At 42.8% G+C, this 12,236-nt stretch overlaps 1 protein-coding gene across 1 annotated transcript in view; it reads left to right on the plus strand.

Annotated features, from left to right (window-relative positions):
• The window catches only part of CCSAP (centriole, cilia and spindle associated protein), a 16,409-nt gene extending 8,532 nt beyond the window's left edge, over positions 1–7,877 (plus strand). The window contains exons 3-4 of the mRNA XM_032841102.1: positions 5,891–6,159; positions 7,435–7,877. Of these exons, the coding sequence (XP_032696993.1) occupies positions 5,891–6,159; positions 7,435–7,611 (446 nt within the window). The 3' untranslated portion in view covers positions 7,612–7,877. The remainder of the gene's footprint in view (positions 1–5,890; positions 6,160–7,434) is intronic.
• The last annotated feature ends 4,359 nt before the right edge of the window (positions 7,878–12,236 follow it).

Here is a 12,236-nt window from a genome sequence, read left to right on the forward strand (position 1 = left end):
ATATATATATATATATATATATATATATATATATATATATATATATATATATATGTCTTTAAAGAAAAGAAAGAAAACCCATATACCAAAAATCTACAAACATTATGCTTGGTGAAGAAACTTTAGAAGCATTTCTCTTTTTCTTTCTTTTTTAAGACTTTTTATTTATTTATTTAATTTATTTATTGACAGAGTGAGCACGCGCATGTGCACCACCGGGGGAGGGACAGAGGGAGAGAGAGAATCTGAAGCAGACTCCACACTGAGCTCAGAGTCTGATGTGGGGCTCAATCTCACCACCCTGAGATCATGACCTGAGCCGAAATCAAGAGGTGGATGCTTCATCGAGTGAAGCCATCCAGGTGGCCCTAGAAGCATTTCTGATAAGATCAGGATTAAGGAAGGCATGACTTCTGTCACCACTACTTTTTTTTTAAATTGTTTAAAATTGTAGTAAAATATACCTAGCACAATTTCCAATTTTAACCGTTTTTAAATGTGACGTTGAGTATATCCCCATTTTTGTGTGCCTATATGATTTGTTTTGATCTGTGCACTATTTAGAAATGTTTTTAAATTTCAAAACTAGAGATTTTTAAAATTTTCTTTTTATTTTATCAAGTTTAATTACACTATAGTTGGAGGATACATTCGATGTGGTTTCAGTTTTGTAAATATATTAAGATTTGGCTTATAGGGGCTCCTGGTGTCTCAATTGGTTAAGCATCTGCTTTCAGCTCAAGACATAGTCCCGGGGTCCTGGGATTGAGCCCCTGACTTGGGAAGTCTGCTTCTCCCTCTGCGCTTCCCCCTGCTCATGCTCTCACTCTCTCCCTCAAATTAATTAATTAATTATTTAATTAAAAAAATTTGGTTTCTAGCCTTAGATATGTCCATTCTTGTAAACATCAAGCATTTATATTATTACAGATTCTATATCCTGTAGTTATTGGCTACAGTGTTGTACATGTATCCATTAGGTTGACTATATTAATTCCATTGTTCAAATACTTAAAAAAATCAGAGTGTTGAATAAAAGTTACTATGACGGTGGATATGTTCTTTGTATCACCCAGCATGGTCATCACCAGCCACGTGAGCTTACTGAGCACTTGAACTCAGACTAGCGGATGTGGGGAACTGAATAGTTACCTTTATTTTAATTCCTTTAAACTTATCCTTAATAGCCACATGTGGTTAGGTATTGGATAGCACAATCCTAAAACAAGGCTGAGTTTACTTTTGTTTGAATTTTCTGTCGGTTACTGAGAAAGGGGGCTGTGCTGTGATGTAATGTCCAGAACACTGTTTTTGTGGGTTTTTTTTTTTTGTTTTTTTTTAGTCTGAAGGCTTTATTCTGAGCCTCCTTCCTTTGAATGGGAACTCTAAATCCCAGATTCACACACAGTTCTCCTCTGCCAGACACTGCTTCAAGAGTTTTGTAAATATTAATATTCTAGTGGTCAGCTCCGTGGCTTCTGCAGTTTCTGTCTCTGTCTCCTGCTCCTGCGGAGGGCCTGCAGTTTGTCTTTTTCTGGAAGTTCTGCGGAGGGTGAATGCTGTTATTTTATCGTCTGCCAGTGATAACTCCTGTGCGCCTGCTCTCTGTTTGCTGGACACTCGTTCTTATGCTTGACAGATCACTCGCAGGGATAACTTGGGGCCTCAGGTCTCCGAGGAGAGTTGAGTTCCTTGTGCTAGACGCCTGCGGACGCTCTGGGTTTTGAACACTCCGTGCTGGGGAGGGTCGGTCCCGGGGTCCACTCTCTTCACTCACTGTGGTCTGGTTCCCTGACCCCATGTTCCCCCCCTGTGAGCCGTGGGACAGCTTGGTTGCCAGATGCCAAGTCTCTTCCTCCTCGTCCTACTGACCCCCACCCCCCGTCACATGTGGCCCCGTTAACTGATACCTTCTTTACCGAAGCGCTTCCCTTCTTTGCTCACCTGGTTAGTTTTTCTACTTTTCTAGAAGTTCTTTCTTGCCCTTTGGGGGCTCCTTCCTCTGCCTGGCTGCTCCTTACATAATGGTCCCACGGGCCTGACTCCACTCTCCCCTTCTCTGCCTGCGTTGCTTCTGGGGTGATCTGTTCCACATGCAAACCCCAGCTCCCACCTGCCCACTCACCGCCTTCTCTCCCGGGCCCCAGAGTCAGTGTCCAGCTGCTGCCTGCTTGCTTGTTCCAGAAGCCTTTCACATCTGAGGCGAGTATCCTTTCCTTGGCCTTTTATCGGAGGTTAGTTAGCCTGACCCTCCACTCCAAATACCTGTGGGAGCTGTAGCCTCCTCTTTGTCCCCAGTGCTGTGCCGCGTCCATGTCCGCCGGTCGGTCTTACCTAGTGCTGCTGGGCTGGCTGCTCTGGAATGGCTCTGGCCCCACCTCCCTGCTGTTCCGATACGTGTGTAGTTCACAAGTGCCCGTGAGTCTGCACCTGCTGGGCTCGGTGGGTCCCTCTGGTCCTTCTTTGCCTCCCCACCTCCACCATGACTACTGGTCTTCACCTTCACCTCTAGCTCATCCTGCACGACGGTAGAGGCCTTACTCCTGAGTTTGGCATAGAAACTCAGTGCTATCTGCTCCACAGATGTTACGTGTGCCTGTCATTTTGAACTATTTAGACTCCCTCTTCTTTCCCAGGCCTTTGAACAAGACATTCTCCCTTGCTGAGATTCTCTTTTCTGTTTTCTTCCAGGCTAGCTTATTCTTTAAACTACATCCTTATGACCTTCTCTGGGTTGGCTGCTCTGGCAGACCTGGGTTGGACACATACAGAGTGGGACAAGAAGAGAAGGAAGGGAATTGAACAATGATGATTCGGGTTGTTTTCCCTCTCTCTCAGTCCTGTGATTGCACAAACCTTCATCTCCCCCTTTCTATTTTCCTTTGTCTTGGTCTTGATGGTCTCCTCTCCCCCTCTTCCAGAAAAGAGAAGAGAACAAGGTGGGGAACACATGACTCAGGAATGTTTGAGCGATGAATGGATTTAGGTTTTCATGGTAAGATGGAAGATGGGTATCCCACCTTATCTGCAAACAGCTTACGCCTGTGTTTAAAGATGTGGCACAGTGGTACAAAGCAATAAACTCCAGGGTCAGTGCATTATCTGTTTCTTAAAATGTGTAGTAATAAATGAAACAGTCTGGTAGAATCAAGGTCGTTGTCATTGCTGAAGACCGAAATGGCAGTGATCTATCGAGGCTTCTTACACTTGTGCCACGGATCTGGACTTCCTATTCAGGAGCTCACTCTAAAGGGACCATGGACAGAAACAAGAAAAGAATCACAGCTAAAAGTAGTAAGGGACAAGAGTATGTCCTAAAGCAGTGGCAAGGGTTTGGAATAGCGACCTATAAACTTACCACCTGGAGACAAATTCTGGAACATAAAAAGTGAGGGGTATCCTTAAGACCTTAGAGATCTTTAAACAGCCAGGGTAAGTGAAATGATGCCCCAGATGCATAAGGAGCTCCTACTCAAAAGAATGAAATTAGATCACAGTCTTACAGCAGATATTAAAATTAACTCAAGTGGATTAAAGACCTGAAACTATAAAATACCTAGAACAAAACACAGGCAGTAAGCTCCTTGACATCAGTCTTCACAATGTGTTTTTTGGACCTGATTCCAAAGGCAAGGGAAACAAAAGCAAAAAATAAACAAATGGGACTACAACAAACTGAAAAGCTTCTGCACAGCGAGGGAAACTGTCAACGAAATAAAAAGGCAGCCTATTGAATGGGAGAAGATATTTGCAAATGACGTATATGATTGTACATATCTCAGCTATATGTACAATCTAAGGAGTTAAATACCCAAAATATATACAGAACTCCCACAACTCAGCAACAACAAAAACCAAATGACCCAAATCAAAAAATGTGCAGAGGATCTGAATAGACATTCTTCCAAAGAAGATATACTGATGGCCAATAGCCAAATGAAAAGATGTTAAACATCAGTAATTATCAGGGAAATGCAAGTCAAAACCAGTTGTGGTTATGATATGGTGATATGGTGTTATGATATGGATGTGGTTGTGATATCTAATTGTAGATATCACCTCACACCTGTTAGAATTGCTGTTACCAAAAAGCAGAAATAAAAGGGATTGCAAGGATGTGGAGAAAAGGAGCCCTCTCACACTTGGTAGGAATATAAGTTGGTTCAGCCTTTATGGAAAACAATATGGAGATTCCTCCCAAAAGTAGGACTAGAGCTAACCATATGATCCAGCAATTCCACTTCTGGGTTTTTATCCGAGGACCACAAACACACTCATTGGGAAAGACAGAGGCACCCTGTGTTTATCACAGCATGACTTCCCATAGCCAAGATACAGAGACAACCTAAGTGGCCATCGATGGATGGGTGGATAAAGGACGGAAGGCGTATACATACACACGACGGACTACTATTCAGAGTAGCCACAAGGAAGTAGGAAATCTCCCATTTGCAACAACATGGGTGTCTCCGAAGGGTTTCATACTCCGTGAAATCAGTCAGACTAAGAGAGACAAATACCATATGGTCTCAGCTATATGTACAATCTAAAAAGCAAGACAAATCAACAAACAAAAACAGACTCCTAGATACAGAGAACAAATGGGCGGTTACCAGAGGGGCCTGGGGGAGGGCAGAACGGGTGACGGGCAGTAACTAGGCTTCCAGTGGTGATCACTTTGCAGTGTAATGCAAATACCAAATTATGATGTCGTATACCCAAACTTCATATAATGCTATAGACAAGTTTTATGTCAATAAAAACAAATGATCTAAATCCGGGCTGAAATGAAACATGAGCTTGCAAAGGGTTTAAACAAAGCCATGTACCTTTTATAAGAGATAAAAGGTGTATAAAAAAATAATGAAACTCATGTTAGGGAAGTGCGTATGTTTTAGAGTGTATCCTTAATGTCCAGTGTTGACCTCAAGTGGGACAGTCCGGTTTTCCTTCAGAGTTCCTCCAGCTCCTCTGACAGAATTTAGGACCGTGTAGACCGTGGGTTCTGATTCATGCGGTCATTTCTGTCACAAGCGCTGCGGGAGCCCTTCTGTCCAGCTCTTCACACTGGGAATGTGGAGCTGAGCACCAGTAACTATGGAAACCACTCCCTGTTGTGACTGAGGTCACCAGCTGGCTCTTACAAGGAGCAAGTAAGAGTCCTAGGGAGTTCTCCATAGTCATGGAACAGCAGAAAGACATGAAATTGAGTGTGTAAGTGCCATCAGGAGCTTTCCATAATCGTGGTGCCTCAGGAAGAAATGGAATCCTGGAACTCTAGTTGAGTAACTTAAAAACTAACCTTTTGCAGCTGCTGGGTGATTACCACAAATCCAGATCATTCTCTGAAGCAAGGCATTGACGACTGGACCTCCTTTGGGGTTGTGGAGAAAGCTGTTAGGCTGTGGTGCTTTCTAGCTGTTAATATTTAATTAAGATGCTTAACCTCAGAATATGAGTCACAGGGGCTCCTGGGTGGCTCAGTGGGTTGAGCGCCCGACTCTTGATTTTGGCTCAGGTCATGAGTTCGAGCCCTCTTTTGGGCTCTGCCTGCTTGGGATTCTCCCTCTCCCCTCACCTGTCCCCCTCCTTCTAAAATAAAGAGATAAATCTTTTTAAAAAACAGAATACACATAACAGTTGTTGCTTTTGAATAGGCTTGGTTCAATAGTGATGTATTTGTTGTTGATTTTAAAACGGGATAGACTGAAAAGTATGATACTAACTTGTTTCTGTATTTCTGCTTTCCAGGAAATTATGAATTGAGCTATAAGTGAACAAGTTACTGAATTAAGCATTCTGAACTTTACAACCCAAATGTTTAAAGTAATTATGTAGAACTATGGTTTGAAAGCATTCTCATTTTGTTTTATCTCCTTTTTCCCAAAAGCCCCATCCGTGAAAGATATCCAAGAAAAATCTGAACAAGATATCAGAACAAAAGAGACTGAGAAGTTACCTAACAGTACTGAACCTCGACAGCAACCAAGTGCCTTATTTGCCAGAGGAAATAGGAAAGCAGTCAAAAGTCCTCAAAGGTCATCGAGTAAAATAAAAGAGAACAAGCATCCATTTGCCCTTTACGGGTGGGGAGAAAAGCAGACGGATACAGGAAGCCAGAAAACTCACAATGTCTGTGCGTCCGCTCCGGTCCACGAGGTGGGTCCCGTGCACCCGCCCTCCCTCCCTCTCCTGGGAAGGTGGGATTTGGGGTCTGTGCCGTGAGCATGTCCTGTGTTTACTACGATGGTTTGGGGTCACGGTAGGTCTTCAGGGATGGCAGGGGGCCAAGGAGAGCCCAGACCCGGGCATCTGGTTGGCAAACAGAAGTCTGGGTGTTAGCTTCCTGGAGATTGAGGGGTTTTGCTGGGGGTTAGCTGGGATCTGGAAGGTTTACCAATATGGAGGCAGGTGAAGAAGTGGCTGGGGTCAGGGTTTTCAGGCTCCTGGGGGGCCAGTAGGTCAAGGGAGGAGGAGCACGACCTGGGCTGGCGGCAGCCCCTAGATTTGCCATGGGCCTCTTGAGAGGTTTCCAGTTCCTTTGGCTTTGATCACTGGTGTTCCTTGACTCCTTTGTTTTCTTTTGTTGGTTGGCGTCTACTGTAGTTCTTGGCATCTACCGTAGACTCCCTTTTGCCCTTTGCATTCGGTGTGATGCTCGTGTTTTCCCCTGCTCGTCTGTACCGGGTGCCCCCTGCTTCTTGGAGCCTTCGTCGTCCTCTTGGTCCTGATAACGTGTCTGACAAGAGGTCTCGGTGCGTGGAGCCCCAGAGCAGTTATGGACATTAGTGTCAACACCGCCACTACAGCCTAAAGCAAGGAATGAATGAAAAGAAGCAGAAAGTATGAATGGTTTGAATTCTGATGAAATACCATCATCAGATTTACACTGAACGGACTTCTGCATGAGCCCTAGCAGATGGTGTTTTCTGGAGTGATATTTGAGACAATGAAGCTGTGCTTTAACAAAAGACTCTGGGATTAAGTTTAAGAGAGTTTTTCTGTAGTATGAAATGTTTTAAGTGGTAAAAATCCCTGGAGACTTTTTGCTTTTTTTTGTGTAGTATGTTGTTATAAAACATTTAAAGTCCTTTAACGGAATACTTATCCAGGCTTAATGCTAAGCTTTTTCAATAATTTTCCAGAGCCATTTTCTAGAGGCACTTTGCAAATTGGTTGCTTGCATTTCTAACTAAAATTCAGTCCTGTGGCTGTTTTTGGTGGTTTAGCGTCTTGGTCGCTGACAGTGGGCGAGGGCACGGCTGTTCTGGAGAAACTGTCATACTCAGGGCCAGGCTTGCCTCTGCCGGGCTTCAGGTGACCCGTGCCTAGCTTCGTTCGTTACTGATACTCTTGAAAATTGTTACAATAAGCCACGTAAGTTATTATGCATTTATTGTGGAAATGATCGGTGTTTATTTTTGAATAACTTAGATTCATGAGTCAGCATTACGAGCCAAGAACAGAAGACAGGTGGAAAAACGGAAACTGGTCACTCAGAGGCAGCGTGCCCACTCCGTGGAGGTGGAGAAGAACCGGAGGATAAAGCCTCCGCCCTCGGAGAACCCGTGGGTGACGGAGTACATGCGATGCTACTCGGCACGGGCCTGAAGGCAGGAACGGCTGCTGGGACAGCCTCTTTGAAGAAGTGTCAGCGGAAGAAAGAAGCAGCAGAAGAAAAGAAAAAACGTCAGAGGAAAACAGACACAGGTTTAAGAAACCAGCGATGACCCGGCGTTTGCCGTAGGGAATTACCCGAAGACTGCTCTGTTTCGCTGCATCCTGGTCACCTACCTCAGCAGTAGGGCGACAGTTGAAGCCATAGACATTTGGGTATTTCTGAAGCTAATTCCCTAAATATTTGCTATTCTTACAAGGGTTTTGTTTTAAAGCATCTTAATCTTTTCAGACACCGACACCGAATGCCTTTAAGTGGCTACAGATGCTTCGCACTCGGTATTTCTGCCAGCTTAGCTGGAGCCCATTTCCTTCCTGTTCTCACCCCTTCCCAGACCCCGTAGCCAGTAAGATCGTCCTGACTTGCAGCTTGAGACCCATTTTCCTTATGTGGAGTTTTCTTGTGGAAGAGCAGCTTGTCAAGTGAGTTTCAGCACTAATACTGACTCCTTGCGCACTGAAACCAGAACTTACTTGTGTTTTGGTTTTGGCCCCACGTCACATAGACTGTGATAGTTAAGAATTCTCTGGGTTGGGTGAGGGTCCTCTTTTCTCTAAATTGTCATCGAGGCACTTATTTCATAGCTCAATAGATCGAATGCATTCCAGTGAATGAAGTGCCACTGCTGTGTCTTTAGAGTAGTACCGAAGTTTCTTTGGAAACTTTTTCTATTATTATTGCAACTTTTTTTGTTTTTTGGAGCACATAACGGGCAATCAGTTCCTCACTGCATTGTGGTGTTTTGGCACATAACTTACTGTGGACTTTCGCCTCATCTATAGTGGGAGTGACATTTACAACTTACAATGTGAAATTTATGTGATTATGTTGAGATTGTCCTGCTCATTGGGGTCAGGGGGCAGATATTAAGATACCAATTGGAGATGTGGCTTACCCCTCCTTTCTGCGCTTTCTCTCTCCAGACGCATTCATAACAAAGCTTTGACGCTGTACGTTACTCAGACTTTTGGCCAAGACGTGTTACTCCTGGATTCCTAGCCAGTAGGCCTTACAGAGAACGTGCAGTGGGAGAACAGTAGTGTGTGTCAAGGCACAGATGTGAGTGTGAAAACGAGGTTCTCCTTCCCCGGTACATTTACGGTAGAAGATGGTTTTGAGAAATGCTGGTTTCTACCCAGCAGATACAGGAATCTACAGGAAGGATGAGTGCTAAATTCTCTGTAAGAGAGAAAAAAGGCCTCTGCCTAGGCCGGGTGGGCAGCTGGAGACAGGTGAATAAACTTTGCCATTAGATGTGAGGTTGAATATTCCCTTGATATTTTTACTCTGTATCTTTGAAGTATTATGGTCAGTTTTTACCTTTGTTTTTAAGTAGGCTTCACACCCAGCGTGGGACTTGAACTCATGACCCTCTGAGCAAGGGTCGCATGCTCTGCTGAGTGAGCCAGCCAGGCGCCCCTGCTGTCAAGTTTTAGAACACAAATACGTTTTACTCCACATAAAGTCTTCACACAGTGTCCTCTGACAACCGTATTGAGCTTTGAGAACTCACTTAATCATGAGCTTTAAAAAAATACTTTTTAAACATTTGCATTGTTTTGCAGTGAATTCTTTTACATAGAGAGCTCTTCTAATCATTGAGATGTCTATTTAACAGGAAGTTCTGTATGTTGGTCCAAATGACCTTGCTAATAATTCTGGTGAACACTGCTGTAATTATATTAAAGTCCTTAACCACTGCGAGTACCTGAAGGTGAGATTACTGTGGCGCAGTGATGGTGTCGCTGCCTGTAAAAGCTGTTCCTTTCCGACCACTTCTTGCATGTTTGGTTTTAGCCATGAAGCTCAAACGTTCCTGTTGCGCCCGACAATCTTACGGAAGCTACCCTTGGGAGTGGCTCAGACCCCCCACCGATGGGCTGCCTTAGAAACCCAACTTCCTCTAGACTTTGACCAAGCCAGACTCTCTCCATCAGAGACAGACTCGGATTTAATGTGCTTACTACTGAAAACTCCAGATAGAAATAAAACCTAGAAGGCAATATTGACCAGTTGTCCCCCTTTTTAAGTAGAGGACAAATGAACAAGCTTTTTAAAGTACTTTTAATGTGCATGAGCAAAAAATCAATCTGAATTAATTGTGAGTGCCCTTCCTACGCCCAAGCCATTAGTTGGTTAAGGTGTCTTCTTTTTAGGGGTGAAAATTACCCTTTGAGCCCAGGATGTTTTTTTAGGTGGTAACAATTCAATGGTCTTACTTTTTCCTTCTCACTCTAGAAACTCATGTATTTGTAACCATGTTCCTAGTTCATGGGACACATTGGAAGACAGGAAGATAGTTTTTTAAAATTACCTTTCATGTTGAAAAGTTTAAAACTGTTGGAGATTCCAGTGACACTTAGAAAGATAGAATAAAGTAACTGCTACTTAAGACGCTTTTATATTTTGGCTTTAAAATTAAAACTCTTGACCATAAACATGTTTGCTATGTTACTTTTATTAAAAACAGTAATAGAATCCTGAAAAACAGCTAGCAGTCTCCTGGACCAAGGTGGATGAGAAGTATATAGGAATCAGTTCTTTCTTTTTTCTTTCTCTTAAAACCTAGAAGGCTGCTCTTATGCAGGAGTATCAGAAGCCTGGGTACTTCTGGTTTTATATATGTATCTATATATATCTGTATATATATGGACCCCTCCACTGCCATAACATTTCTAAGCACACATATACATTTTTTAAAGTTTACTAAACCTATAATAGGGTGTAGGTTGTCTTAGTTGCTCCTGATGTAGTGGGCATATATTAATGGCACTTCATATATGTAATCGCTTTGTCATTGTTTCATTCAATAAAAATTGCTAATAACTTGAAAGGTGTGTATGCAAGGTCACTCCAACTGAATTGCAGCTAAATTGCATGAAGGGCGTCTGTGCATTGTTAGAAGTCACCTTCCAAAACAAATCTGTGCTATTGGCGGGGTTTAAAAAAATCTGTAGTGATTCCCCTCCTCCTTTTAACTTGAAATGCTGGACTGAGCGTAAACTTTAAAAATGGAATGCTGTAGTATTTGGTATTTAAAATGTTTAAAAGTATCATTGGCAAAGAGGGAGAGAGGCAAAGCATATGTTAGACGTGAAAACAACTTTTCTTGTCGACTGCTTCAGTAAAAAAATAGTTTCGTGGATGGTTTTACCCTGGACTAAATTAAAAATGGTGCTAATGTTTATTTATCTGGATTCTGTATTTGGTTTGATAGTAAAATGCTAATGCCTGACTCATAAGGTCCTTACTATAGTCTGGTGATAAGTTACTTCAATATTTAAAGAGGGATCCTAACGATGTGACCCGATCATTTCAAAATGTTTGCATTTGAAATGGATTTTCGTACAACAGAATGAATAGGGAGTTATTCAGTGTGAGTATCTGCTTAATACCAAATTCTGTGCAAGGAACCATGTCTAGATTATTGGCCCCAATTTGCTCCCTTCAAGCCTACTAGTGTGAGATAGAGATAAGTTACTTCTCTAATACTTATTTCCATTTTGACGAAAGGACACCTGCATGAAGACACTGGAAGCCTCTTTTTGGATTTCTTTTATAATTAGCAAAACTGTACTTAAGAACAGTCTCCCCATGTCGTTATGTTTGTTTTGAGTACGGACTTCACTTTAACATTCTGAAGGAGCAGAGGCTGGGCACCTGTAATCACAAAGCTCAGGCGATGAGAATTTGGGGTTATATTTTCTAAGAACTATGTATTGCTTTTAGCTTATACTTAATACTGCAATTGGAAAATGTGAATAAAGTTAATTCACTTGGATTCACTTGGAAAATGTGAATAAAGTTAATTCATCCTGCAGGCTAAAATTTCTGTTTTGTGGGAAATCTGATTAGGACATCAGTGGTTGAAGAAAATGTATGACCATGTTGGCTCATAAATGGATTTTTCATCAGACCGATGTTTCACAAGATGTGTCATACCCAGCAAAGATACTTTCTGTATATACCCTTTAAGTTGAACTATAAATTTTTCCTTGTCGTTTCTCTCACACCTTCCTATTTTGAAAATTACCAAAGCAATAGTGCATTGTTAAAATAATTTAAAAAGCAGCAGAGAGTAAAAAGTGGAGGTTCTTCCAGGCGCCCCCCTTCACCAAAGTTCTGCCCCCCTTCGAAGAGGAAAAGAGTGTTAACTTGGGTACGTGAACTCACAGACCTTTTCTCCAAACACTTATCTACGGAGTTACACAGACGCTCTTTGGGGGGTGCACAAGTACGTAATAATGTTCTACACGTTCTCTAGCTTTTAGTATCGTAGGGAAGGTTTGTGTTCCAGATGGAAGTGGAGTTAACACACACCTTCCTTTTGTTCTCACTGAGCACAGTAAGGAAACCCGGACAGCATGCGCGTCACAACCACCGGAAGACTCGAAGAGGTAAATAGCACCAAGCAGGTCGGGGAGAACACCGGGATTCTAAGTCCAGCTGAAGTGGTGAGTTTACCATGTTTGTATTCCTCGGGTATCTCCCAGCCAGAAGGCAGCACAGCCCCAGTTGCACAAGTGAGCACAGTGGTGCAGAGGCCCCGGAGAGGCCA

Source organism: Lontra canadensis, unplaced genomic scaffold, assembly GCF_010015895.1.
Source record: "Lontra canadensis isolate GAN:19392208 unplaced genomic scaffold, GSC_riverotter_1.0 scaffold120, whole genome shotgun sequence".
NCBI classification, from domain to species: Eukaryota; Metazoa; Chordata; class Mammalia; order Carnivora; family Mustelidae; genus Lontra; species Lontra canadensis.